At 31.6% G+C, this 27,696-nt stretch overlaps 3 protein-coding genes across 5 annotated transcripts; 2 read left to right on the top strand and 1 right to left on the bottom strand.

Annotated features, from left to right (window-relative positions):
* Nucleotides 1–4,535: 4,535 nt before the first annotated feature.
* On the top strand, nt 4,536–6,474 carry LOC107020810 (protein phosphatase 2C 37-like). Its single transcript, XM_015221313.2, has 4 exons — nt 4,536–5,128; nt 5,212–5,535; nt 5,614–5,719; nt 5,815–6,474. Exons 1-4 carry the CDS (start codon nt 4,634–4,636, stop codon nt 6,147–6,149), a joined length of 1,260 nt encoding a protein of 419 aa, XP_015076799.1. The 5' UTR covers nt 4,536–4,633; the 3' UTR covers nt 6,150–6,474.
* A 4,665-nt stretch (nt 6,475–11,139) lies between these two features.
* On the bottom strand, nt 11,140–16,908 carry LOC107020663 (probable methyltransferase PMT11). Its single transcript, XM_015221120.2, has 9 exons — nt 16,050–16,908; nt 15,331–15,480; nt 14,968–15,238; nt 14,377–14,487; nt 13,591–13,750; nt 12,411–12,668; nt 12,167–12,289; nt 11,812–11,889; nt 11,140–11,720 (listed from the first exon to the last, which is right to left on the bottom strand). The coding sequence occupies exons 1-9, from the start codon at nt 16,725–16,727 to the stop codon at nt 11,513–11,515; spliced, it is 2,037 nt and encodes a 678-aa protein (XP_015076606.1). The 5' UTR covers nt 16,728–16,908; the 3' UTR covers nt 11,140–11,512.
* Nucleotides 16,909–18,654: 1,746 nt separating this feature from the next.
* LOC107018523 (BTB/POZ and MATH domain-containing protein 3) lies at nt 18,655–24,232 on the top strand. 3 transcript variants are annotated; one of them, XM_015219025.2, is made up of 4 exons: nt 18,655–19,175; nt 20,986–21,334; nt 21,979–22,249; nt 23,703–24,232. In XM_015219025.2, the coding sequence occupies exons 1-4, from the start codon at nt 18,790–18,792 to the stop codon at nt 23,921–23,923; spliced, it is 1,227 nt and encodes a 408-aa protein (XP_015074511.1). In that variant the 5' UTR covers nt 18,655–18,789; the 3' UTR covers nt 23,924–24,232. The 3 variants fall into 3 exon arrangements, with proteins under 3 accessions (XP_015074511.1, XP_015074512.1, XP_015074513.1); XM_015219026.2 differs by having other exon boundaries at nt 21,979–22,275; XM_015219027.2 differs by having other exon boundaries at nt 21,979–22,289; nt 23,703–23,822.
* The last annotated feature ends 3,464 nt before the right edge of the window (nt 24,233–27,696 follow it).

Here is a 27,696-nt window from a genome sequence, read left to right as displayed (position 1 = left end):
TGAAAAGGTAATAGGGATACAAATGTAAAAATTCAATAGTAAGCTAATTAACTTTCTTAATAATAATATATACATTTCTTTCTATATACTTGGATTTGTTTGTCTAAATATCTTTCGAAAACAGTTTTTCTATCTTTATAAAATAGTGGTAAGATTGAGTATATGGTACTATACTGATTCCATTTAAGATATTTCACTAAATATGTTGTTATTATTATTATTTAAAGATAGAAGTATCAAGAACATTTCTAAATTTGACGTTAGTTATTAGTTTATTCCAGAACTATCAACAGTTTTAAAAATACTTCTTTATTTGACTAATTAAAGCTAAATATACTCCCGATCTCGCAACATTAGTGAAATACGCTTTTATTTAGGGGTGTATTTAAGTTTAGTTAGTCAAGTGTAGAGGTATTTTTAAGGCTGTCAATAGTTCACGTATTAAACAAATAATATGCCAAGTTTAGGAGTGTTTTTGTTTATACTTCTCTCTAATTTAAACATATCTACTGCAGATGTGTTCCTCTTTCAATTACCTATAATTTTAATTACAAATCTTGAGTTTAAGCTAAAAACTTAGATTAAAAGCATTAACTTTGAAAATATATCCTACAATATCTTAATTCGTATTTAATTAGATGTCAATACAAATAACGATCCTTTAGAGAGAAATTTTTTTTTAAAAAAAATTGTTTCAACTGGGCATCTCTATTTGGGTCAAAGTCGACTAATCTGCCAATATAAGCCCAATTCATTTTCACCCTACTATTCCTTCATTGATACATGTGATACAACAGTATGTATTTAAAATAATTAAAATATGTCTTACCTTCTTCTAACGTGAAGTTGTAAATTGTAATTAAGTGAATCATAACTATAAATTTTTAATTAAGTTTAAATTATAGTCATTTTTTAAAGTTCCTTAATGAAAATCAAAACTTTTAATATTCGATATAGTAATATTTAGTTTAAGATTTTAAGAATTTGTACATGACATATTAAGAAAATATCAACACCAAATCAAAACACATAATAACTTATGAAAAAAATTAATTTTGTAACTTGACAAATATTTTGAACTTTTGATGATAGTAACATCTATTAATACGAGATGAATAAAATATCATCTTGATAAATATTTTATTCTGAAATGAATTCATTTTATAACTTGACAAATATTTTGTTCTTATAATATCATAATATCATCATCTTCTTCTTCTTTTTTCTTTCCTTTTTACTATTTATCTATATATGATCTTTTAATTGCATTATTGTTATTGTGTTTTCGTATTAATTGTTCCGTCTTTTTTTCAAGTTCATTTTTTATTTTTTCATACGTATTTTCATTTATTATACTCAAATAGAGAGTTTTTCAAAGATAATCACTTTATCTCAATAAGGTAATGATAAAATTTATATACACGTTATTTCCTTCAAATTATATTTATATAATTTCATCAGATATGTTACTCTCAGCGATTTTGAATATTATGAAAGGAGTGTATATGTATATGTCACCGCAAATTAGGTCCCGATGGTTTGACCGGTCAACGTGCAGCCAGGGGCAGAACTACCCTAGGACAAGGGGTGTTAAAGCAATACCCCTTCATCGAAAAATTACATTTTATATGTCTATCAAAATTTTGATTAAATAAATATACATATTAGTGTTGACACCTCTTTTAATACAAGGTGAATATAGTAATTAAGAACTTGTCAAAATTGCTTGAGATACTCTATCTCGAAAAGCAACACTTATACATTTTTACTTTATATTTTACAATCCTTAATTAAAATTTCGACTCTATCACAAACCACGTATGACACTAAATTTGACTTCCTCAATAATGACAGTATCATATACTCTCTCCATTTTATATTATTTAATCTCTATTTTATATTATAATGATGGTTTGAAATTGTAAATTTAATTACTATTTTCAAATTATTTAGAACATTTTTAATTTGAAAGCAGTGAGATAAATGTGAAAATGAATGGAATCAAAAAGCAATGAAAAACGGACATCTTTGAAAACCAAATTCCAAATGAGTTGTATTAATTTGTCCATAAGGACACGTGTTGTCATTTAATATTATTTTAAATGACAAAAAAAGATTAATTACTATTATCATTTTTATCATCTTATTCCTTGTATCAAATAATCACATAAAATAATAGGAATAGTTTTAGAGTCTAAACATCAAGTTCTGTAAATTTATTTTCTCTATCTCATTTTATATGACTTATTTTTTTAGTCAGTCCTAAAAAGAAAGATACATTTTTAATAAAAGTTAAGTAACAATTTAACTTTACGATGATAACTAAATAATTTATAGCCACACAAAGTATAAATCATAAATTTTAAAAATATTCTTTTTTTTTATAAATTTCATTTTGAGTTAAATTATCTCACATAAAATTAAATGAAAAAAGTACTATTATATATATTTATTATTTAAAACCTTGACATCCTTTATGAAATTTTTGACTATAACACTGACTTTAACATGAATCAAAGTAAAATAAAATGATAGAAAACATATTGTCTAACTAATTTATGACACGTAAGATGATACAAACTTATAATTTAATACAAATAGGTGGGTGGGTGGGTGGTGTGAGATAGATACATCTTCCCAATTTTTTTTTTTTTTTTTTGATTTCCAAAATGGTGAAAAGGTGGCATTAATTTAATAAAAAGAGGGAAAAAAAAGTTAAATAACTCTAAACGTGTCGAGTTAAGGGGTAAAATAGGTTTTTTAAATTTCTAATTTGCATCTTCAGCAACACGTCATAATATAGACACGTGTTGTCATTCTGGGATAATCAAAATTCAGATATTCCACAAGCGTCAATTTGATGTTGACATATGTGGTCCCCTTGCATCTCGTATTTATTATTCATATTAAAACTCGATTAAATTAAAAAATTTATCCTTCTCACAATGAAAATAATTTAAAATTCGAAACATATAATTAAGAATGAAGATATCTTATCTACCGATTACGATATTCGTAGTCAAATGACTCTGTTTGTTACGTAGACGCTTTTTAGTGTTTCACAACTGGAGTGAATGGAACAAAAGAATTAGTGCAAAACTATTTCTTCCACTCGCAGTATTATGGACGTGTTTGTCACGCTCTGGTATTGTGTAAAACTACTTTTTTGTGGCACATAGCATATTGTGACTCATCATGGTATAAAGAAAATATCTTGTTGAGATTTATGAAATTAATTAAATAATTTTATGTTCGTAAACCAAAAGAACTTTTAACTCATGTGAAATTTTGATTTTTGAGTTGGTCTTATTCATATTTATAATGAGCAATTAGCTTATGTTTGAACAACATAAATGATTTGCAAATATAATCATAACAGTAACAATATATTTTAAAATTTCATATATAAAAGTTCAAAAAAATATTTATACGATTTTTATTATTATCTTACAAGTGAAGAGATTGCTTTTGAAAAATCTTCAAGCATTATTGCAAGTATGAAAAATCAAAATGATAAAGGAAAAAATATAGCTATTACAATAGAAACAATAATAATAGCAAAAAGTTAAAAACAATATATTAATCAAAACACATTAAAAATAAATAATGATGGAAAATAAAAAATAAGACGCAACGAAAATAAGCTATAAATATGGTGGACGCCACTAAACCTAAACATCCAAAAAGCAAGTAAACAAAAGACACTCTATCATCTATTAACATTTTACCTTTAAAGTCGTATCAATTATATTCTCGATAAACTAAAAATAATGATAAATGTCTATAGTAATATCATCTAGGGAAAATTGATAAATATATTTTTGAATTATCAGAAATAGTATGTATATACCTTCTGTCATATTTTTAAGATATTGATATTCTTATCGTCTAAAAATTAAAGTATATATGTTTTTCGTTCTAATGAATAACTATATAGGAATATGTGACACAATCTTATCGATTAATTCAATATTGTATAAATATCGAATTAATGGATAAGATTATGATACGTGTGCATCTATTAGTAAAACTGATATATATGCACCCATTTTTAAACAATAGAGATATATCGTTTTTTTTCATTATTTATCTTATCTTTCGTATCAAACGATTCGTAAAGTGTAACGGAGTTGACCTTTAACCTAGGAAGGTGGTATTCAAACGCTACAAAAGGTATGTGGAACAAACACAGATCTGAAATCCTAAGATGTTGCCACGTATTGTATTCCTCCTTAAAAAGAAAGAGAAAAAAGTCGAATAATCGGCGTGTGGTTGTCCTACAGCCCACATGCGTGTCAGAACAGCAAGCTATACCGTGTCACCTTCTCATTGGACCACGTAAATTCAAATCAATAAAATCTGCTTCACACGTGGTTTCTATCTATGAAACAAATGGACGGCCTTGATCATAGTAATTTTTTTCTGCAGAATCATACGTCACAACACTAATACGTGTCCTATTCTGCCCAAAGACGGTGACGGGCAACTAAGGGCAGCTTGCCCGAAAAATCAACCAAAATAAAGCTTTCTACTTAACTTGTTGTTTTGCTTATTAAACTTATCAAATATATCAAAAAAATAAATATATACATCACATTTTTTTTCTCCAATTTTTTTGTTTTTCCATTCTATAATGGCTGGAATGTGTTGTGGAGTTAATATAGCCGAAACTGAGGCTACTACACCAGTTGAGCCTAGTTCAGAATCTGCAAGGAGAAGAAGAATGGGAATTCATCAGTTCCGTTTTGTACCTACCGATGTTGCAGCTGTTTCAGCTGCAACACAGGAAAAAAATGGCCGGAAAAGGCATAAGATTGAAAAAGTTATTGATAATAACAAGAGGCAGAAATTGGAAAGCAGTGTAACGATTTCGTTGTCGCCACCGCCGGTGGCGGTGGCGGTAACTGATGAAAGGAATGAAAATAAAGTGTTGGATCTGTCTGAATCTGGTTCTCAATCTGTTGAAATTGAGCCTGATTTACCTAAATATGGAATGACTTCTGTATGTGGAAGAAGAAGAGATATGGAAGATGCTGTTGCGATTCATCCTTTGTTTTGCAAAGAGAATAGTGAAAACTCAAGCAATTTACATTTCTTCGGTGTTTATGATGGCCATGGCTGTTCTCATGTAAATATTCTTAAATCGACTGTGGAATAGTATAGTTTTAGTGAAATTTTAGCTGAACTTGTTTAATTTTTTGTTTTTGGTAGGTGGCGATGAAGTGTAAAGATCGAATGCACGAGATAGTGAAAAATGAGGTGGAGAAGGAAGAGACTCAATGGAAAGAAGCAATGATTCAGAGCTTTTCGTTAATGGATAAAGAAGTTGTTAATTATTCTACTAGCGTACTTCCATCTTCTACCTCAGGTTCCAATTGTAGATGCGAGCTTCAAACTCCACAGTGCGATGCCGTTGGATCAACTGCCGTCGTTGCCGTTGTAACTCCGGACAAAATCATCGTTTCCAATTGCGGTGATTCTCGTGCCGTCCTCTGTAGAAACGGCGTCGCTATTCCTCTTTCCGTTGATCATAAGGTTCGTTTTGTATTCATTTTATCGTTTCGATAATTTTGAAATGATACTAATTCACATTGAATTTTTTTGTTCTCTCAGCCGGATCGACCTGATGAATTGAATCGAATACAAGAAGCCGGTGGCCGTGTTATATATTGGGACGGAGCTAGAGTTCTCGGCGTTTTAGCAATGTCCCGAGCAATTGGTAAGGCATATACTCTCTAATTGATCTAAATTTGAAAGCAAAAAATAAACTTTTAACAACGTTCTAAAATTATCTTTGATGAATATTTATTACAGGTGACAATTATTTGAAACCATATGTTATATCTGAACCGGAGGTCACTATAACAGATCGAACCAACGAAGATGAGTGTTTGATATTAGCCAGTGATGGATTATGGGACGTGGTATCGAACGAGACCGCGTGTGGCGTGGCGCGTATGTGTTTGCAATCGAGAAGGCCACCGTCTCCGGCGGGTTCGCCGGGAAATGATATCACGGTGACCGGTGCCGGAGAAAGCTCCGACAAGGCGTGTTCAGATGCATCAATTCTATTGACGAAATTAGCCTTGGCTAGGCATAGTAGTGATAATGTTAGTGTTGTGGTGGTGGATTTGAGAAAAAATCTATAACATTAATGGGTGCTTAATTAGTACTAGTTTTAATTTTAAATTAATTAATTAAGTGTAAAATTAAGGGGAAACTCTAATTTTAGGTTTTAATTAGCATGGGTTTAGCTAATGAAGCTAAGATTGAAAGATGGTTTGATTTATTAGTTTAGCTGATTTAGCTGCCTTTGTTGATGATTAGTATTGCTAATTATTATTATTGTTATTATTATTATTATATATTTTAGAGAAATGGAGATTAAGAAATTGTAAAGAAGTGGATCTTTTTTCCAACTGTCCCAGATTTTATGTGAAATATAGAAAATACAAAATCATATTTTTATTTTTGTTTATTATTATTGTAATTATTGGACAACAGCTGGCTCAAAGTTGATGTGAAATGTGTAATGCACACACTATTCCACCCCTTTCAAAGAATTAATTATTATTAATTCATGTGTTTAATTATAAAAGCATAAACTTTATCATGACTTAATTGGGAATAAGTTGACAAGTGTACTAATCAAGTCGCTATTTCTTTCTTTCTTAATCAGAAGTTTATTTTATTCTTAATCAAAAGTTATTTCATTCTTAATCAGAAGTTTATTTAAACGAGTTTGAATTTTTTTAGTTGAAATTTTTCGATGCAAAGTTTAAATTTATTGAATTTTAATATAAGTGTTAGAGTGGGAGTTGAAATAATTTTTTTTAAAAAAACCATAAAATAGCAAGTATGATATGATCAATGAACTTATATTTTTTGTTGTATTTCAGAATTTATTTTTCCATCATATCACTTCATTAGGGATTTGAGTATTAAAAAAAAACATGAAAAGAAGTCCACCTCTTTAATATAATATGCAAAGATTAAAATATATTTGTAGTCAACTTTAACAATAAAATTGTTTAAATGTAAATATAATTCTTGGTTATTCTCCACTTATAAAGGTCAAAATATAATTTATTTTCAGTTAAAAAAATAAATAAATGGGTGGTGATAATGTAATGGGAGGACAATAAAGAAAGATAAAAATAAGTGGAAATATGGGTCATCTATTTGGGGACCATAATTATATAGTATGTTTATATAGGATAAGATATGTGTCAAGTGGACATTGATGAGGAAAGTAGCTAAGACCTCCGGGCATATCGACAGTGACGCAATCAGAAATTTTATATAGATAATAAATAAATTCGTAATCTATATAATGAAGAGTTTTCAATTGATAATTTTTCATTGTATATGATTATGCTGATGTTTATGTAGCTTTAAGACATTGGTTTAATGTAAATTAATATTTTAAAAAAAAATATAAATAAATTATAAAAATTATTAAATTCTAAATTCGTCTCGATAAATTTGATCTATGATAGATACTGGGGCTCCACTTGCTGGATTCGCATCAACTTTTGTTGGGATTGAAGTGTACACTCCAACCAATCGATGCCTTCCACGTATGGTGTTTTCAATCTTGTATGCTCCACCTTGCATACTAACTCTTGAAATTTCTTCGTTCTTAATTAGAAAAAATTAATTAATTACAAAGTGTATATAGAGATCAATTATTTGAGAAGTATATATTGTATGTATGAAAAATGAATACCTATAAATATATAATATATACAATATCAAATATTTTTTTTGATAAATTAATTAATTTATATTAATTTCAGAAAAAGTGTATATGAGAGCTAGAATTCTTATCAACGGGATACAAAGAGTGAGTACTAGTATCTATTTTAGTATTCACAAAAAGAATGACAAATACTAGTGTCAAACCTTATATTTTCAATTTTAATTTCGAATTCCAATTTCTTAATTCTATTTTTTTATGTAACATTTATTTTATATAAATATAAATTACATAAAATAGTATATTACAAAATACTCAAAATAAATAAGAAAACTTAGGAGTCAAAACCAAAGTTATTCGACTCTCTGTTTAAGAAAAAATTCTCAAACAAAATAAATTTGAAAAAAAATAACACTTGTTTTAAATATAAAAAATATCAATAGAAATAAAGTATAAGTAGGGGACTAGGTTTACCTTACTAATCTTAATTAGGTACCTAACGTCTATTATCAAACAAGCATGAAGAAAATAAGAGCTATAGAGAACTAAGTATTTTTCGATCACCATCGAGTTTATAATACATATCATAATGATATTACAAATGAGGATGCTTAAATAATGTAAAATTATGTCACTGAATAAGAAAGTTGAATTTTCAGCCTCAAAATTTCTACTATAAACACATGAATTAAAAAAGATTGATTGCCCATATCAAAAGTAACTTGACATATTTTTCTCGTCTTCTTCATCAAACCTATCTAACAACATTTGATAATTCATACTTTCTTTATGAATTTATTAGATCTTGCTGAACGTATTGATACTGTCAAATGGTTCTGCTTTGCCTGTCGCATCGGTAAGTGTCTTGGAATAAACTTCTTAGTCATTTTATCGTCTCGACTATGTTGCCTTCCATGTGTCTTCTTTTTGCTTTTGCTGCTTCCGCTTCTTTATTGTTTAGGTGATATATCTCTATCCCTAGCTACTATATTAAAGCATATGTCCAACATATTTTTCTTATCTTCATCGAGAGAATTCTCGCATAAATTAAGCATATTATAAAAAAAAAATAATAGAAAGAAATTGTCTTTTTTCCTATACCTTTTTGCTTTACTAAAATGTCTTCTTTTGCTTGTCGATATTTAATTGGTTCAACTTTTTTTATGTAGAATTTTACCTTAGAAGTATTACTTAATTGAATAGTGTTGTGTTTTTCGATAGAATAGACCGATTTGATAATAATATGCATATTGTGTATATTTTTGAATCAAGAAGTTGATGTCGAAAGTATTTGAAGATCAAAAGGTAGAAATACTAATTTTATATTAATTTAAATAATTGAAAGATATTTTAAATCATTTTCCATAGATTAAATATCATTATAAACTTGCAAATCATTATCATCGATACACTTGTCAAATTAAGGTTTTAAGAGCCTAAACTAATGAGACCGACCATTACAAACAAAAAATAATTAATGACTAGATGACTTAATTAAATCAACATACTTCCAAATCAGATTAATAAAGTAAATCAAAATTCAAACCTAAAGTATTTCTTTTTAATTTACATAGTTTACTTGACAATAGCAATACAGATATTTATAATAATAATAATAAGTATAATAATAATAATAATTATTATTATTATACTTTTTATGGTCCCAACTTACAAGATGTTTTCATTTAATTATTTTAAAAATATTTAATTGGTGGATGATTGTGTGGTGTAAATTAGTGAACAAAGTTTGGATAAGAAAAAATATTTAACTAAAAGATATGCAAATTCAAATTATTTTATCTTTAGACATACTTTTAACCTATAAGTTTTTTTTTAGCTTACTAATTAATTTACAAATAAATACTTCTAATTTCCTTTTAGGTAATCAAATAGTATGAAAATATTCTACCCAAACGTATAAAAGCTAAACTTGAAAAAAAAATAGAGAAATGAAATTTTGGTTAGTTATATTATTCATTGTTTTTTGAAAGAACAAAAAATATTTGATTTTATAATCATTTACATGTTTGACGTTATAATATAAGAAATTCGTTTATTGCATTTGTAAGTCTTATAAGAGATCATTTATTTGGAAAGAATCATACTCTTCCAAGATATGACTGAAAACAAATTACAATTATAAAAAAATATGAAAAGAAGCGTAATTTTATTCATCAAGATAGTGATTACAATTCTGTTCCTCCTTTGATTCTTTTCTCATAAGATATTTATTCATGATTCGAGGGCTTTTAATGACGTATTTCTCGACTCAGAATTATTTGGACTTGATCTACATAATTTGAGGATCGTTACTGACATATTTCATAGATTCAGATGATTTGAATTAGAATATTTCATGAGTTTATGAAATACTGGAGATCTTGATACACAACTTATTTATTAATATATACAACTTATTTTAACCCGTTTAAATATAATCCAACTCGCTCATTTGATATCCGAACACATTTTTCTGATATATTCGTATCCTAGGTTAGATATGGATGATGAAGGTTTAGAAAATAGCATCTGATTCTTTAAAATTGCTTATATTTATTAAATTGAATTGACTAAATTTTGTTCCTCTTTTTTTAATCTCATCCTACTTTATATATATTCAACCAATTCCCCATCACTCTTTATTATACAAGATTTTCTCATAATCTTTTTTAGTTTTTTGACTGTTTTTGTTTTTTTTTTTAAATAAAAAATAAAGTTTAATGAAGATATTCTTGGCTCTTGGTAGGTGATAGAAGTCATTCTGTAGAAATGACATTTGGGGTCAGTATTTAAATTTTAGTCAAACTTAAAAATTTATTGCAAATCTAGCCATAAAACATCAAGTGGCTCTGATGTATATGCATACCCTAACTATGATTTAGTGAGACGAATTGTCAATAGGTCACATTGTCAATCTCAAGTTCGAATAAACAAAAAAAATATTTAAAGGTCAATTGAAAAACAATCCCTACCTATACCATATAAGTAGAGGTAAAGTTGTTTACATACGCCATTTGTAAAATTATACTGAATTTATTACAGTATTGTTGTATTCATATCATCCAAAAAGTGTGAGAACAAGAGACACCATGCAACTTTGATTAACTTTACAAGATCTTCTAGCTTCAAAACTATGTAGAAATTGTATTAGGAGGAAGGAGCTCCCTAGCAAGACTTTTTTTATGTCCAGAGCTTGAATCGAAACCTCTGATTAAGAAAAAGAAAATAGCTCCATCCATCTAACGGACCACATCCTTTGATGGTGTAGAAATTGAAACTTCAATTTCTTTCTTGGTAGACTAGATATGTTTGGTCTTTGAGCTTAAGTTTTGTGTGAGAAATTGGCTACAACTAAGCAAATATTTCTAATATGATATGAGTATATTTTAAAATACACCAATAAAAGTGGCTATTGCTGCAATTTACCATCCAAAAGCAAATTTCAAAGAAGGCACAACTCCTACTTAAATATATTAATATATGTTGTTGCATAGTTTCTTTTTCTGTTATTGTTTAGATTTCTCAGCTCAAGTAAACAGCAAAACTTACGACTAAAAGAACCCTCATAGTCACAGAACAATCAATGGAAACAAATACAACACTGAGCTATACCATATATCTTCGATCGTGTGAAGCTATACCATCTTCTGCTGTACATTTTATATGGCTACATGGTTCAAACAACAGCCATGGATATCTTTCTGCCATGTTAGCAAGCATTCAATCTTTCAGGTCCACTTACCATAGAAACATGAGTTTTGATGTATCCGTGGGGAGTTATTTGAATGTTGGCTTATCCTTTCTTATCATCTGTTAGGCTCGTAAAAGGTGTTTGTCACCTGTCAATATCTTGTAACTAGCATGAGGACCCTCAGATGTGTCTCTCACAGTTACACGCCAACCCATGGCTTTCCCAATATCTTGTAGTTCATCCATGATAGCAACAGAATCACGGATGTACGCTCGTCCACCTGGCCTCAATATCCGGTCCATTTCAAGCATGATTGTGGACATGTTGCATCTGGTACATAGAAATCAAAGATTGTAAATCTATCCTATGAATGCGGACACAATATCATTTGTGAAGCAAATAATCAGTAAGGAACGTATACCTTTTTTGTTCAATGGAGAAGAGACCATTTGCGTGCAATAAGTCGTAGGTTCTTGGGTAAGTATCAAATGGTTCACACCTGGAAAATTGCACACCTCTTAAAGAACAATCCACTTGGATAAAATGATAACTACATGTCGAGATGAGAATATCACGAATGTATTTCATGCAACCTACTTCTCAAAGAATCCATTGCATGTTTCCCTAACGATTTGTATTTCTTCATGTTGGCATAGATAGGATGTAAAATATGCCAGACTAGTATATCTTATAGGTTACGTACAGAAAAAAGAGTCACAAGTATTGTCTCCTTTCTCTTCCATAATTAAATGCGATGAAGGATGAGCAATTCTTACCAGTCATGCATGACTCCAAGTAGTCCACGGTCAAAAATGACAGGTAAGGTATTTTTACCACTAACAGGGACAACATTCAGAACCCAGCAATCCAGTTGATTTTCAATCATTGCTGCTGCAAATCTGTTGAATAAAGCAATTGATAGGACATTATTCTTTCCACTAACTTTAGAAGCATAATGCTGATCAGACGATTGAAATGCATAATGACAAAGAGTTAACCAACAGAGATGGAATACATTACCCTCCAAAACCAGCTCTCATATCCATCACATTTCTAAGTTTTAACTTCTTCCAATGCCAAGCACGGACATAGCTCCCAATTATTTCATTCCAGAATTTTGATTCTGCATTGAAAAGCTCTTTCCTAGACAGAAAAGAATCTACTTGTATGCTCTGGAGTCTATCCGGAGGATACTGCAGGCGTGAAGGCCAAGTGGTAATATTTGCGCCATATCCCTCTTCCGGAAGTCGTGTAATACATGCTTTCAGATCAACATACCTAAATTTTATTGTGAAGAAAAGAAATTATCAAGTGACAGAATGAAGGAAATGTCTACATAAAACGAGAATCATTAATGTATGGCAAGCTATGGATTCAGTTTGAAATGCCTTCAATGATGTTTACACTTTGAACATGCCCCATTGATTTATCAACAACCAACTTATAAAGAAAAAAATTGTTATTTTCACTAAAGGGCGAGTACGTTTAGCATTATCAGACTACAAGTAGCAGATCTGCCAGTTCGATTTGTCAAAACTAGGAAAAGATGAAGCAAAACAACTGAGCTTGATAATCATTTTTCAGGCTTCAGACATGCAATTGTGCAAATATTAAGATGAGTTACTAAAAGCACCATTGGAACTTCTGCTGACACCATTATTATTTTTATAGTTTTAATCCCAATCAACTTAATAACAACTATGCCTCAATCACAAGAAAATTGGATAGACTTTATGAATCCTCACAGTTTATGTCGCTCCAATTAAGCAATGACTAATCAAAATGGTCCTAAGAAAATACCTAACCTACATAGGAATCCTATCAAGTACAGACCCAAATCACCATTCCTTCCTGAACACTAAACTACATGATGAATAAACAGATAAATACAAATTCATATTTTGCTCTCAAACATGAAGAGGTAAAAGCGGAGTCCATCTGCAAAAATGCCTTAATGAACCTTGATAGTGAATGCCAACATAACTTAGATGATTTGAACTGTGACGAAAGGGTACTTCTCATGGGGAACCACATCCAATTGCTTTTTCAGCTTAAACTAAGACATTGACATATGCATTAAGAGTGGAAGGGAAGAGCACAGGCGGATTTGTGTGGAGTGGGGGTAGAAATTTGGAACATTTGTCCACTTTGACGGAAATAAAATAGAACTTTAAACCGACAAGAATAAGTTGAATATTACCAAACATTGTCTGGGTCATCATGTGGATCACAGAGAGGTGGTTGAGTTCCTTCCTCACGGCTTAAATAGCAACTGTTATTTAAGGGCTTCTGCCATATAGCTATATAACCTTCCTTCTTCACAAGATTCCAGCAAAGACGAGTAGTAAGATTAACCATCTCTGCATGAGAAAGAACAAGAACAAATATTACGATTTGTTATAGCACGTATTTACTAAACCTGCATGCAGAAAGTTTTCAAGAACTAAAAGAGCATGATATAGTTTCTATGGAAAAGTCGCCACACTTTCAAAAGCTGGCTAGTATTTTTAACTTTAAAAATTGGAGGGTGGACTGACAGTTCAGTTTTAAAGAGAACAAGGGCACAAGTTGCAGTTTCAGCGACTAAATTTTCCCTATCACTTTATTCATTAATCAAAATTTCGTTTTATTCATCAACAAAGTAGGGGTTAAACTTAAGATGGAAAAAAGAAATAGTTAAAAAATTTGATTGGAGTCGATTTTCTTTAGAAGTCACTTTACTTCTGAGTAATGTCTGAAGAATCGACGCACTGAGAGCTGATTTTGACCTTATCATTAATTTCTTTTTTTAATTAAGGTGACTTGATCATTAACTTTATTGAACATTACAGTCAAAAGTTTTTCTTAGGTATGGACTTAAATAGGAGTTTTTGTACAATCATTAAGGAGTATGTCTACCAAAAAGTGGAGAACTGCCTACAGTTAGGTGATTCCTCCTCTGTTACTTCATTTTAAATTAAAATTGCTGCAATATCTTTGTACTTACCTTCCCATTGTTCTTCCAGGGCTGCTTCATGCTTATAAACAGGTTGTGCAGCCCAAACAAAATATCCACCAGCACGGAGCAACCTGTTGACCTCCAGTAGTAAAATCCCATCTTCACAAAAATGCATCATAGGATAAAGGCATGAGTCAGAAACTCTCTTATACATGAGCAGCTAAATAAAGTTAAGCCAACTTGGTTAAACTTAAGAAAGATTTATCTCTTAGTAAGTTCACAATATATCTTCTAACAAAGAAAGGGAATCCAAACAAAGGAAAATCATATCTTGAGTTAAATCTTCGCTTTTCCATTCAGGACTTTAAAGGGTATGGTGCTCCTAAATCCTAACCTACAAAAGATAGCTGTCTACAGAACACTAGAATAGAGAGATTAAAACCATAAGTTGTCACCTTAATGAATGGAAGTGAGAAAAAAAGGAGCTCTAATAGAAATTAAAAGTGCAGCACTTCAATTTTAACACAACCTACAATGTCAAAGGGGAATATGCATCTAAAAACTGGAATCTGTACTCTTTGTTAGGTTTCATACTACAGATAAAAGAAATAGATAATAGCATGATCTAGAAGAGCATACCATCACGAGTCCAATTGATCCTACATCTTGAACAATGGATTAGTTCAAAAGCCTGACTTGGATGACGTAAACGATGTGTCGCAATTGCAGCAACCATTGCAGGCACGCCACGTTCAAGAGCAAACTGAATCTGGTTTTCATGAACGTCTTTTGGAGCCACAGACAGGGTGAGCACATTCCTGGATAGTAAATAAGCACCAAAGCTTGCAACACCACAGCCAATATCTAAAGCAACTCGGACATGACGGCCAAATGCAATTTCAGGGAGCATCTGGCGGATAACACCCAAAAGAAAATTAAAATAAACAAACATCCAAATTTGTTCAATCTGTTACCAGCTTGAATTAAAAAATTATTAAACACCTTTTGAATCTGATCCAAGTACTGATCAGCTCCATGTATGAACTGGGTGCCACCTCCAGGAAATTTGAACTTGTCCTTGTCTATCAATATCCAATTTTGACCCCCCTTATCCTCAGCTAGACGTGCATGAGGAACATTGCTGAACCAAACCTGCAGTACAGAAAAAAGTTAAAAAATCCCAAAAGTTGGATCTTTAGAACTTCCTTTTTCCATTGTCATCCTCCCACGAGTAATTATCCAACATTACACAGCAACACTGGACAAGTGCTTCAGAAATTAGAACTTTGAGCTACTCATCCCAAAATATTTCAGGAGAACATAACACAACTCATCACAATATCATTACAAATGCTTCAAAAAATAAACTTTAAACTTGTCAGTTAACACAAACCAACTTTAATATACAGAGTGTAATCCCACAAGTCGAGTCGAGTCTGGGAGGGTAGAGGTTGTTCCAATAGACGCTCAGCTCAACTAAAAGCACCAACCTTAATATCCAATTAGATCATGTCTGAGATAAAACAATTTACCTAACTAACATACACAGATCCAGGATTTGAAGTTTATGGCTTCCTACATTGATCTCAAGTTAATAAAATGAGTTCATAGTCAAATATTTAGAGAATTTCTCAATACATATACAGGATTACACTATTGATCTGCCACTAATAACTACATTATCCTCAAAATAAGTATAATTCCAGCAGAATATAACAAACCTCGTCGCGACTTTTAGGCCATGTAATCGGAGCTCGATAACCTCTTGGCGGAGGAACCAAACAATTCAATCCTTTATCTTTTTCAGGACAATGTCGCTCAAATTTCTCCCCTCTTTCAGTTGATTTCAGCTTACTAACTGCTTCTACATTATCTAAACATGGAATATACTCCCTCATACTATCAGGACACAAACCAAACTTCTTAACCCTAAATCTCTTAACCCCATCACCTTCCTCTACCTCCGTCTCATTCCCAACACCCCAATTATCCACAACTTCCGGATCAAATTCCCCCACTTCAAAATTATCATTCATCACCCCATTCTCATCCAACACCCCCATCTTCTGAACCGCCGGAGGCGGTGGCGGTGGTGGCGGTGGAGGAGATAAAACAACTTCGACCGACGGCGTTTTTTCCTGTGGCTTATCAGAAACGGTGGTGTCATTAATTACGGACGATAAATCGAAAGATTTGTTGAAATTAGGGGAAATTGATACAAATTGAGAAGAGGGGTTTGTTGGGTTTGTGAGAGAAGCTGAATCTTGACGTGAATTGAAGAAAACAAGCTGTTGAGATCCATCAGACCAGTGTTTGCCGAAGTAAAAAAAAGCTATAGAGAGTAATGTAAAGGCTAAAACTTTGATTACTGTAGCAGATTTCAATGCATCTCCCTTCATTGTTCTCTCCTTCTTCTTCGACAATGAAGTTAACAGAATCAAATCATCTGAAAATTGATAAGCAAAACGAGAAATTGCAGAGTTATAGTAAAAAATAGTGAGACCAAACTTTTCCTGTGTAGATCTAGAACTCTGAGTGTTATAAAGAGTTTTAAGCGTCGAGACGTTATTCTTGTATTATAATTCGAGGATTTTATAAATCTCACGAGTTTTAAGTTTAAAATTAAGCGTAATTTATATAGGTATATTAAATTTGAGTGAAATTGTATATATTTAGTTTTGTTATTTGTGTCTCGCTTATCTCGCTCGTCTTTTTCTCTTCTTGTTCACTCACTTCTCTCCATATGTATATGTCTCCTCTTTTGTTCACTCGCTCTTTACCTATGTGTTCCATAATGTATATATGTATCTATTGTGATATATAGACTATCTGGTTCGGCTCTTTTTTTCTCTGTCTCGCTTCTCTCCTTATGTATCTGTATTCAGAATGTATCTAATATCACATATATATGTATGTAATGTGACGTATACCTGAAATTCATAGACTCTCTCTTGGTCGCGTCTTCCTCTCTTTCTTTTTCCCGTGTATATCTTATAGCAAAATAATGTATAACTAAAATTCATAGACTCTCTCTTGATGAAAATTATTAATAGTGAGACACAATATAATTATTTTAAATTATAGAAAAAAATATTAAATATGATTAAACTTTTTTTCGGTACTTAAATTTTTTTCTTTCAAATAATTATATTTTCTCAACTATTTAAGAGCTCAAAATAGAGCTCAGACAATATTCTCTAGATTTATGATCAATTCATTATCAAGTGTGTAAGTAACAAAAAAGTTTATCTTAGAATAAAGTGTTCGATATTATTAATCAATATTTATATATATTAAATTTAACTCGATAATCAATTTTAAAAAATAAAATAATTCAACAATAATTATACATTCTTTTACGTGAAATAATGACAATAATAGACAAATCAATACATACATTATAAGAGTGAGAATATAAATACAGTCCTTTTCCATAACTTGTATCTAATTTGATTTTTATTATCTCTAGTGTATAAGCTATTTTATTTGTAACAAATAAAATAATATTTATTTTTTCTGTTACATTATTTGAAGAAATCAATAAATATTACTTAGATAAGATCTCTCTTATTCTTTTGCTTTTATGATTTGTTTTGTTATTTTAAGCAATTTTTTAATGCGGAGAAATTAATTTTTAATAAAAATAATTTATATGTCTTTGAATTTTAAATTATACGAAGAAAGGGTTCTAAAGAAGGCTCTAACTTCTATAGAGAACGGGGACAAAATATAGATTAAAAAAATGTAACTTTTACGAAGATAACACACATATGAATTTTAATTATTTAAAATTTCTTTACTTTGCAATATCATAAATCTTACAAATTTTTAAGCATTTAAATATATTTTGTTGTAATTTGTTCGAAATATAACATATCTAAGTATATATTTTTAAAAATATAGTAAAAGAAAATTCGAATAAATAAAAATTTAATATCACTGTCAAATAAAAAAAGGAGAAAAAAATAAATATACTTTCAAACTATTGTAAATGATATGCAGATATCATCTGTCATATTTATGGACATTGGTATCCTGCTGCCCGAAAATTAGAGCATATATGTCTTTCACTCTAACGAAAGACTAAATAATGACACGTGACGTAATCTTATATATCGATAAATGTTGGATCGATGAATAAGATTATGATACGTATATGTCCGTTATGCTCTAGTTTTTGAACGACAGAGAGACCAAATATTCCAAAAATATGATGAGAAAAATTTACATACCATTTATGATATTTCGGAGTATATTTGCGCATTTTTCCATAAAATAAATGGAGATAATAAAACCCAAAATCCCAAAGCCTATAAAACCCCCAAAACGAAATAAATTCACCGGAAAATTCTCATTCATCTTCTCTCACCCTTTTTCCTTTATCGTTAAGCTTCTGCAATTTTCAATTTTCCGTTTAGGGTTCCCTTCGTTTCCCCAAATTCTGTTTCAAATTCCGATGAGATGAACCAAATATCCGTCGACCGTGCCGGGAAGGATTCATCATCCAAGTCTGTAAACGAAACGGTGAATGGGTCTCACCATTTTACCATCAGGGGTTACTCTTTGGCCAAAGGAATGGGACCGGGAAAGTACATATCTAGCGACATTTTCACCGTTGGTGGGTATGATTGGGCAATTTATTTCTACCCAGATGGTAAAAACATAGAGGATTCTTCAATGTATGTGTCTGTTTTTATAGCATTGGCTAGCGAAGGAACGGATGTTAGGGCGTTGTTTGAGTTGACGATGTTGGATCAGAGTGGAAAAGTGAAACATAAAGTTCATAGCCATTTTGATCGGGCATTGGAAAGTGGACCTTATACTTTGAAATATAGAGGAAGCATGTGGTATGGTTTCTAATGTTTATTTTGTTGATTAATTGCTAACCATGTGTTGAAGATTGGAAATTTTTGTTTTTTTTTTGTGTTGGGGCTTAAAATTGTTCAATTAGGGTTTTGAATTGTATTCTTTTCCCAATTCTGATAGTTCTTGTAGGTGTAAAAGGTGTCTAATCATGATTCTTTATTGAATTTGATCTTTGGTTCCTGGTAACCATAACCGATTTTGTATGTTTACTTGAGACTGTGTATTGGAGAAAACCTCTATACCTTGTTAAAATAGATGTGTTTTGGTAATGTTCAATCCTACGCCTCAAGATGAAATGTAGTATGATAGTAGCAATAATAAACTGAATAAAGGTTGGGGTTGATCCTACGAGGAGTATGCTTAGGCCAAGTTGTTGAAGAGTGTGCGAATTTGTGAGTTTCTTTAGTTTTCTTCAAATAAAAGAGTGATTGAGTAGTTAAATTTTAAACTAGACTATTTTCTATGCAAGAGAATATGACTTGTTGTTTATTTTCTAAGGGACTGGAGTTGTAGGATTGTAGCCTCAATATGGCATATCTATTCATGGATATAAGTATCTTATGATGATCATGATTCAATTGAAATCTACTTACTAGAATTTTCTAGCTTTAGCAAGTTGATCCCTACAAGTTCTTCCAAACTCAAAGAGAGAAATATTAAGACACAATTGATAGACCCAAGTAGGAATTTCTTAATTCCTAGTTCGTTTCCATTAATCAAGCATAAAATTTCCTTAATATACTCAATTCCTTACCACTTGTTGAAAACCCAATCCAATTTCCACTCTTCCAAGCAAGAAATAGATTTGTAGGGCTTAATCTAGTGTTTGCAACACCAAATTAGCAAGTAAGAATGTAAACAAGTAGATAATCAAAATCCATGTAATAATAGGCAAGAAATAATACTGGTTCATATTAATGCCATAAGAGTCTATACCCCCAGCTAGTGGGTTTAGGCGTTTAGCTACTTATACTAGAAAGAAAAATACAAGATAATGCAATAATAAACATAATTAAAGATTAAGCAAGGAAGAAGATGCAAACTCTTTGGTGAAAATCTCTAAATCCTTGCCAAGTTAGCTATAGATACTTCTCCAAGACTTAAAATATCAAAAACTGCCCAAGAAAATGGCCTAATTCCTCAGTGAGTGTGAATTAGTTGTCAATCGTGTACCATTTCCTTACATGATTAATAAACATTTACCTTATCAATAAAAGATAGAAAAGAAAGTCAATGATTGTGAATAAGTTGTCAAATGTGCTTTCCCAAGATAATCTTATCTCATGCGTCATGCGAACTAAGCCTTATAAGGAGGACCCATTATTCCAGAGTTTTGAAGGTTGTAGTTGGTCCTAAGAGTTGACCGAGCCATATTTCTTGCTTATAGAAAAGGATAGATATTTGACCCTCTTGTGTGGATATCAGCTACCTGACTTGGTTTTCCCTGAGTGGTGTCTATTTGCCCTTTTGCTTTCCATCTCCTCTTCATTGCTAATCAAAAAAGATTTGTGATGCATCCACCACTAAATTTTTACTCACCGCCTTCTATACGTTTATGTGTCAATGCAAGAAATTTCATTTCCACTTGGTAAGTTTTGATTATACATATGGTAATGAATCTGATATATTGTGGGTACACTCCTTGACAAGTTAGGCTTTGATAAGCCTCAAGAAAGTTCACCAGATATTTTAGTTGGTGAACTGTATGTCCTTTTGAATCCAAGGTGTTGAAATACTTTTGGAACTGTTTCTTTTATTTGTCCTTATGAGAACATCTTGTCTGTATTTCAGGGGTTACAAACGATTTTTTAGAAGAGCGAGTTTAGAAACTTCTGACTACCTGAAGGATGATTGCCTTTCCATGCACTGTACTGTTGGAGTTGTCAGAACTCGTGTTGAAGGCCCCAAAAATTATAGTGTTACAATTCCACCTTCAGACATGGGTCAAAGTCTCAAATACTTGCTGGATGCTGAACTCGGTTGTGATATAGTTTTCCGGGTTGGAGAAGAGGCATTTAAGGGTCATAAGTTGATACTTGCTGCTCGGTCTCCTGTATTTAGAGCACAATTCTTTGGCCTTATTGGGAATCCTAAAACGGACGAAGTGGAAATTGAGGATATTGAACCCTCAGTCTTCAAGGTAATTAGTTCATGGTTGAAACATATATAATTTAAGGAAGGTGTGAAAATGGAGAATTTGAGTGATGAAAGGTCTTTTAGGCACATTCCAAATTTAACTTTGATGTTCAACTGGTGCATAGAATATTCTCTTGGGTGATGGGTGGGGGATGTAAGCAACTGGTTTATCAAATATTACAGTGTTCATTCTTAAACAGTAGCATGTACCAATACTTTTGATTAATTTTTTTCCTGAATCAGCATGTAGTAGTATGATATTTAGCCTGAGAATATTTGATCTAAAGTTGTTAGAGCACTAATGTTTGTGCAAACAAAGCATTTTTAAAAATAAATTTAGCATTGCTGAGCTGGTAATTTTATGTTTTAGATAGTTCTAAGTATTCTTAGTTGCTTCTGTGCCAGTCGGTTTTTTAAGGGCAAAGAGAAATACATTAAAGGTAGCTAATATTTAGCTAAGCAGCGTCATTCCTTAAGGTTTTAGGCTCAGGCTCTTCTTGTTTTCGGTCATGGTGTTGCACTTAGCTTCTCCAACTTCAGTTACTCTCTGCTGTTTTCTTTATCTAAACTATATATATTACTTGTGCTAACGTAATAGTCCTTTTTTAGGAGCTGAGATGATTAAGGTGGACTTATTTTGTTATGTAGGCTATGCTCCAGTACATTTATTCTGATGAACTTCCAGATTTAATTGAAATTACTGGCTCTACTTCAACTTGCACTTCTACGATAGTGACGCAGCATCTATTGGCAGCAGCTGATCGATTTGGTGTAGATAGGTTGAAAGAGTTATGTGAGGCGAAATTGTGTGAAGAAGTTAATGTGGATACTGTGGCAACAACTCTTTCTCTTGCTGAGCAGCATCGGTGCCCACAACTCAAGGCCATCTGTTTGAAATTTGCAGCTACAAACTTGGGAGGTGCGTGTTCTCCATAGATGTGAGCGGTGAGGCATTTCAGGTTATGTCATTTTTAGTTTTTGTTAGTCAGTTTAACAACAGCATGTTCTTAACTCTGCTTGTTCATGTCAAGTTTGTGGCAAATTTATTTTCGGCTTAAATGTAAATGCCCGGAAAAGTACTCTTATTGTAAATTTCCAGACTGGCAATAGTCTCTTGAAATACTATTGTTAAGGACCCATCTCCTGTATGAATATCGTCTTAGCTTGAACTTGGTTGTCAATGATTAAGTTCATAGAGATGGGTATCTGTCATTGAGGCAATTTCTTGTTTACCTTGGTCAAAATGCACTGTTAGGGTGTCAAAGGAGTATCTCAAGTGAGGTTCCTTGTCGCGCAAAACAACTCTTTTATTATTTGATCTGAGCTTCCAATCAGTTGGTTGATGGCTAGCTTTGAAGATATGAGACAATATTTTAGTGGTTTTGGCTTCTTCAATTAGTATCCCTTGGGGAAAACTTAATATCCCTTGGAAACAAAATACATAAACCAAAAATTGTATGTTGAAACAACATCCGATATTTGACAGCTGATAGGAGTCAATGCTTATGTTACGCCCATTGAGTCTTTGGTGCCCATTTTGCAAAGGTAATTTGCACTTCCAATTGACAAAAGGAATCATGATTGATAATTCAATGTGTAGTACTAGACAAAAGTCAGTTGTTTTAGGCAAACTTGCAAATAGCACAGAGTAGCAATAATCTGCTGCCACTTTATAATACAGACACACTGTTAATGTGATTCTTATGTTGGATAAATGGAAACTCAATAATAATAACTGATAAGTAACTTTTCTTGCTATACTAAGAGTCCGTTTGGATTGGCTTAAAAAAGTAGACTTCCTTAAATCAAAAATAAAAAATCAAACTTAAATGACTGTTAAACCAAAAAATAAAAGGTTGGTAGGGGGAGACCTACTTCTGGTTTTTGGCTTATTTTAAGTCATTTTTTTACCTTGCCAAACACTTCCGAATGAATTTTAAGTCATTTTTTTACTTATTGTAAGTTATGTTTTATATTTGCCAAACACTTTCAAAACTTAAAAGTAGGTTTGACAACTTTTAAGTCGATCCGAACACCCTCTAAGTTTGTTTTTAACTGTGGAGAAGGGCTGGCTTCATTGGAATTTGAGTAGTTGAAGTGCTTTATGATTGTTCTTTTGTATCAATCCATTATGTTTATGATCTTATAAAATCATTGGGGGTGAATTTTGAGAAACTGGGAAGCCTTCCAACACTAGAACCGGAGTATGTGCTGTTTTATTTCAGATTCTTGATTTCATGCAACATTCAGTCATTCACTATATTTTAAAGCATATGCTACATAATAGCTAGGATAAGATATTGTGTAATTCTCCAGGCTATTATCTTGCAGTTGCTGAATTGTTTGATTTCTTTTTTTTTTTTACTGAACAGTGGTCATGCAGAGAGATGGATTCAAGCACTTGGAAGAGAGTTGCCCCTTACTGTTGTCAGAGCTGCTGGAAACAGTGGCATCCGTCGATGAGAAGCCAAGTCTGACGTCTAGCAAGAAAAGGAATAGCAGCAGCAGCATCTTTGGACTGGATCTGGCTGCAGATGGCGCGGCAGCAGATTCTGTTAACCTTATCGCTAGGCGGGTGAGGAGGAGGATGTAACCTTTGTGTAATAGTATAGCCTTTGAAGTGTAATGAGAGTTAGGTTGAGAATATGTTAATGGAGAACTCAAGTAATGAATAGTTTTTCTTCTTCTTATTGGATTTGAGAACAGTTTTAGTGATCTGAATGATAACTTGTGGTGTTAGCCTCATATGTTATATCAGACAGCATAAGGTAGGAGGATAGGTAGGGAAGTGAAATTTACTAGTTGTACTTTTCACTACTTTCAGATTTATGTGAGATGCAATATATGAATGAATATGTAAAAAGTTCTCCCCGATTAGTTATGCTGATATTATTTTTTATCGTCTGTTTAGTTTGTTGTGCTGAATGAATAAGGTGTATTAGAATAGAAATAGTATTGTTTTGTTCACAAGATAGATTAAAACTATGTATTCTTCACTCTCTCCAAACACAAACCTATAAGATTAAACTGTATATGTTGTTGTCAAATTGTAGTTTGGAAAAAAATTGAAACACTCTTTGATTATTTTTATTTTTTTTCAAACGAAAGCGGAATATTATGAACTTCTAGTGGTTTCACGAGATGGAGAAAATGATCTCTTCGAAATAATGACACATTTAAGATTATTGATCTATAGTACTCGATTCCATTATATGCAATGGAACATCGAAAAAGCTAGCATTTTTTGGAATATTACTTATAATAATGCTACAAATAATTAAACTACGCCTTTTTCTTATTGAAAAATAAAAATAAAAATATCGCTTTTGCTTGCCAATCATAACTTCAAAAAATATTGGTGGGCCATATAAACGGGTCGTCCTCACAAAATTGGACTCCGTACTGACAATCCATTTGTCACACGGATCCAACTATTTCAGATCTTAAACCACCCGATTCTATGGCCCAATTATATCTTATATGGCCCAACAAGCCCAATCATTGGACTTCTTATAGTACCACACAAATAATGCATTCATCCCACCAAATGATTAAATGGAAGAAGAAAAATTACATAAATATACGACTTAAAGATATTATAATTTCTAAAATTTTCTATCATTTAAAGAAAGGGAAAAGGGTCTGACATAGATGTGAACTTTGATCGAAATTGTTGTTACGATATCAAATTTAGAAAACGACCTTTTACCCATGCACTATTTAATTGTGTAATTTAAAGGTATATATGTGCCCACGTGGACAAAAAAAATATTGCACAATTATAAATAGTAATATGTTCACCTGGGCACATATATACCTTTAAAATACAATATTAAATAGTTCGATGGTAAAAAATACGCTATTAAATAGTTCGGGGTAAAAGGTCCCCCATAAAGTTTGGTATCGTTACAACAATTTCGGCCAAAGTTGAAGTATTTTTCAGACCCTTTTCCCGTAAAGAAATTCCTCTCGAATACATCCCTCTCATTAGGTAATGTATCAGACAACCAATGAAAGTATTCGAGAGCAATAAAAAAACCAGAATTTTAAAAACTTATGATGAAGACCGAAGAGTACCTTCTTCTTTTTATTCATACTTTGTTATTTCTAACATTCCACATGACATACTAAAAATAACAAGATTAAATGATATTTTGGTACATCTAACTTATCTTTCGTTTAAGACAACTTAGAAAGTATTTTTTTTAAAAAAAAAATTTGTGCTAAACTAAAACCAGATAAACAAACTAAAACGGATGATGATATTTGCTTACAAAAATGTCTTAGCTTTAAAACAACCACACAATTAGGGGTGGCATTCGGTATTTCAGTTCGGTTTCGGGTTTTTTTTCCAGTTTTTTTGGTTTTCGGTATTTGTAAATTGTGTACCGAATACCGAACCGAAATATTTCGGTTCGGTTCGGTTTTTATTATTTCGGTTCGGTTTTGTTATTTCGGTTTTTTTAATGGGCCTGCTTAGTTGGGCTTTTAAAAATTTACAAATTTTTTTGTTTGATTTTCAACTTAATGGGCTAAAAATAGTTATATCAAAAAGTCTTTTACTTTTTAATTTTTTTCTTTAAATTATAATATTTATTATTTAATATTAATAATTAATATAATATAAATATATATTATAATATAATATATTTCGGTAAACCGAAATACCGAATTACACAAAATCATATACCGAAAATCGAACCGAAATACCGAAAAATACAAAAACATATATCGAATACCGAACCGAAAACCGAAAAACCGAAATCGAAATACCAAAAAAATTCGGTTCGGTACGGTGTTTTGGTTTTCCGGTGTTTATGCCTCACAATGTTTTTTGAGGCTAAAAATGTTATGTTATGTTATAAACATGTGGCATTACGGATCCGTACCCTCAACACCACTTGCTAACAATGTGGGCTTTGTTTTGTCTATTTATAGTCTTCAAATCATTGGGCCTATTAAGTCTTCATTCATCTATTTGGGCCAGTAGGTGAATATAGGCCCACTGACCCAGCCATTGTCAACATCAACTCACTGCTCATTGCCATTCTTTCCCACTCACCCGCTTCGTCACGAGAATCAATAATATTCTCACTTATTCTTCACTTTGTCGATTGATCATAGAGAAGCCACTTGAGCAAAGCTCACCCCTCCCGGGGAGATAATTCAAAAATAAGATAAAAAGCTTGACACATAAATTAAAGGGTAAGTTAACTTTGTTCGATTCATCAAAAATAATGTTACTTGCGTTTCAATACACAAATACATATATGTGTATATCGACTGTTATTTTGATATACAATTATTATAATAACCTAATATATAATAATTAATTTTAGAATTAAATAAGATAATCTATTTTTAAAATCTAAAATCCACAGTCCCTTTTTTTTCTCACCAACCATTCTGCTTTAGACGTGGCCTTAATTTCCATGACAAATAAAGTAATTTGGCGGTAGGGGCGGTGCTTGACTTTGACTCTATCATAAAATAAATATAAATTACATTAACATATAATTAAATTGAATTAGTTGAAAGTATATTTGAAGATCGTATATCTAGATACATACATTTTTGTTATTAAATATATTAAAATAGGTATAGAGGTGAGCGAGACAAAGGGGAAAACAAGTGAGAATAACTATTTCAAATACATACAAATCACGCTATATACATATTGTATCCGTAATTAGTGATGTAGCCACATGATTGTCAGGTGTCTAATTGGACACCCTTCGTCAAACCTCTTTTACTGTACGTACAAATAAAACGATATACGAAATAATTAAATAACATATTTTAGACACCATTAGAGCTTAACACAATAAACTCTTATAACTTAGTGGTTTCAGTAGTGTACGATCTAACTAGCAACAAAAAAATTCAACCACTATCTGTAATATTCTATGTATTTTGTGTGATTCACATGTATATGTGATATCGTATGCATAGAAGAGTGACAAACGAGATTTGTTATATACCTAAGTACACGTGGATCCATTAGGATATAATGTATCTAGAACAAACTACACATATGTATAACTTTAATCACTGAGATACATATATCTGAACGCAATCGTGTACCTAAGCAATTAACTCGTAAACGAAATACGACTTCAAAAATCAAACCTACCTCAGTAATTGGACACGTGGCAAAAATACAATGATTGTCGACGAATAAAACATGGACACGTGTCAAACAATTGGTGAAACACGCCATGAAGCACTCAAATGGTCTATGGAAGGTATAGTTTTTGTAAGGCCGTAAATTCCAGAAACTTCGAGCCAACTCTTGGTTGTAATTAAAATGACGGAAAAAAATCATTTTAACGGCCAACATCACGCCACGTGTACTTTAATGCCACA

This window comes from Solanum pennellii, chromosome 5 (genome assembly GCF_001406875.1).
Source record: "Solanum pennellii chromosome 5, SPENNV200".
In the NCBI taxonomy this organism is placed as follows: Eukaryota; Viridiplantae; Streptophyta; class Magnoliopsida; order Solanales; family Solanaceae; genus Solanum; species Solanum pennellii.
The sequence above is the reverse complement of the archived record's forward strand: the minus strand, read 5'-3'. Positions and strand labels throughout refer to the sequence as shown.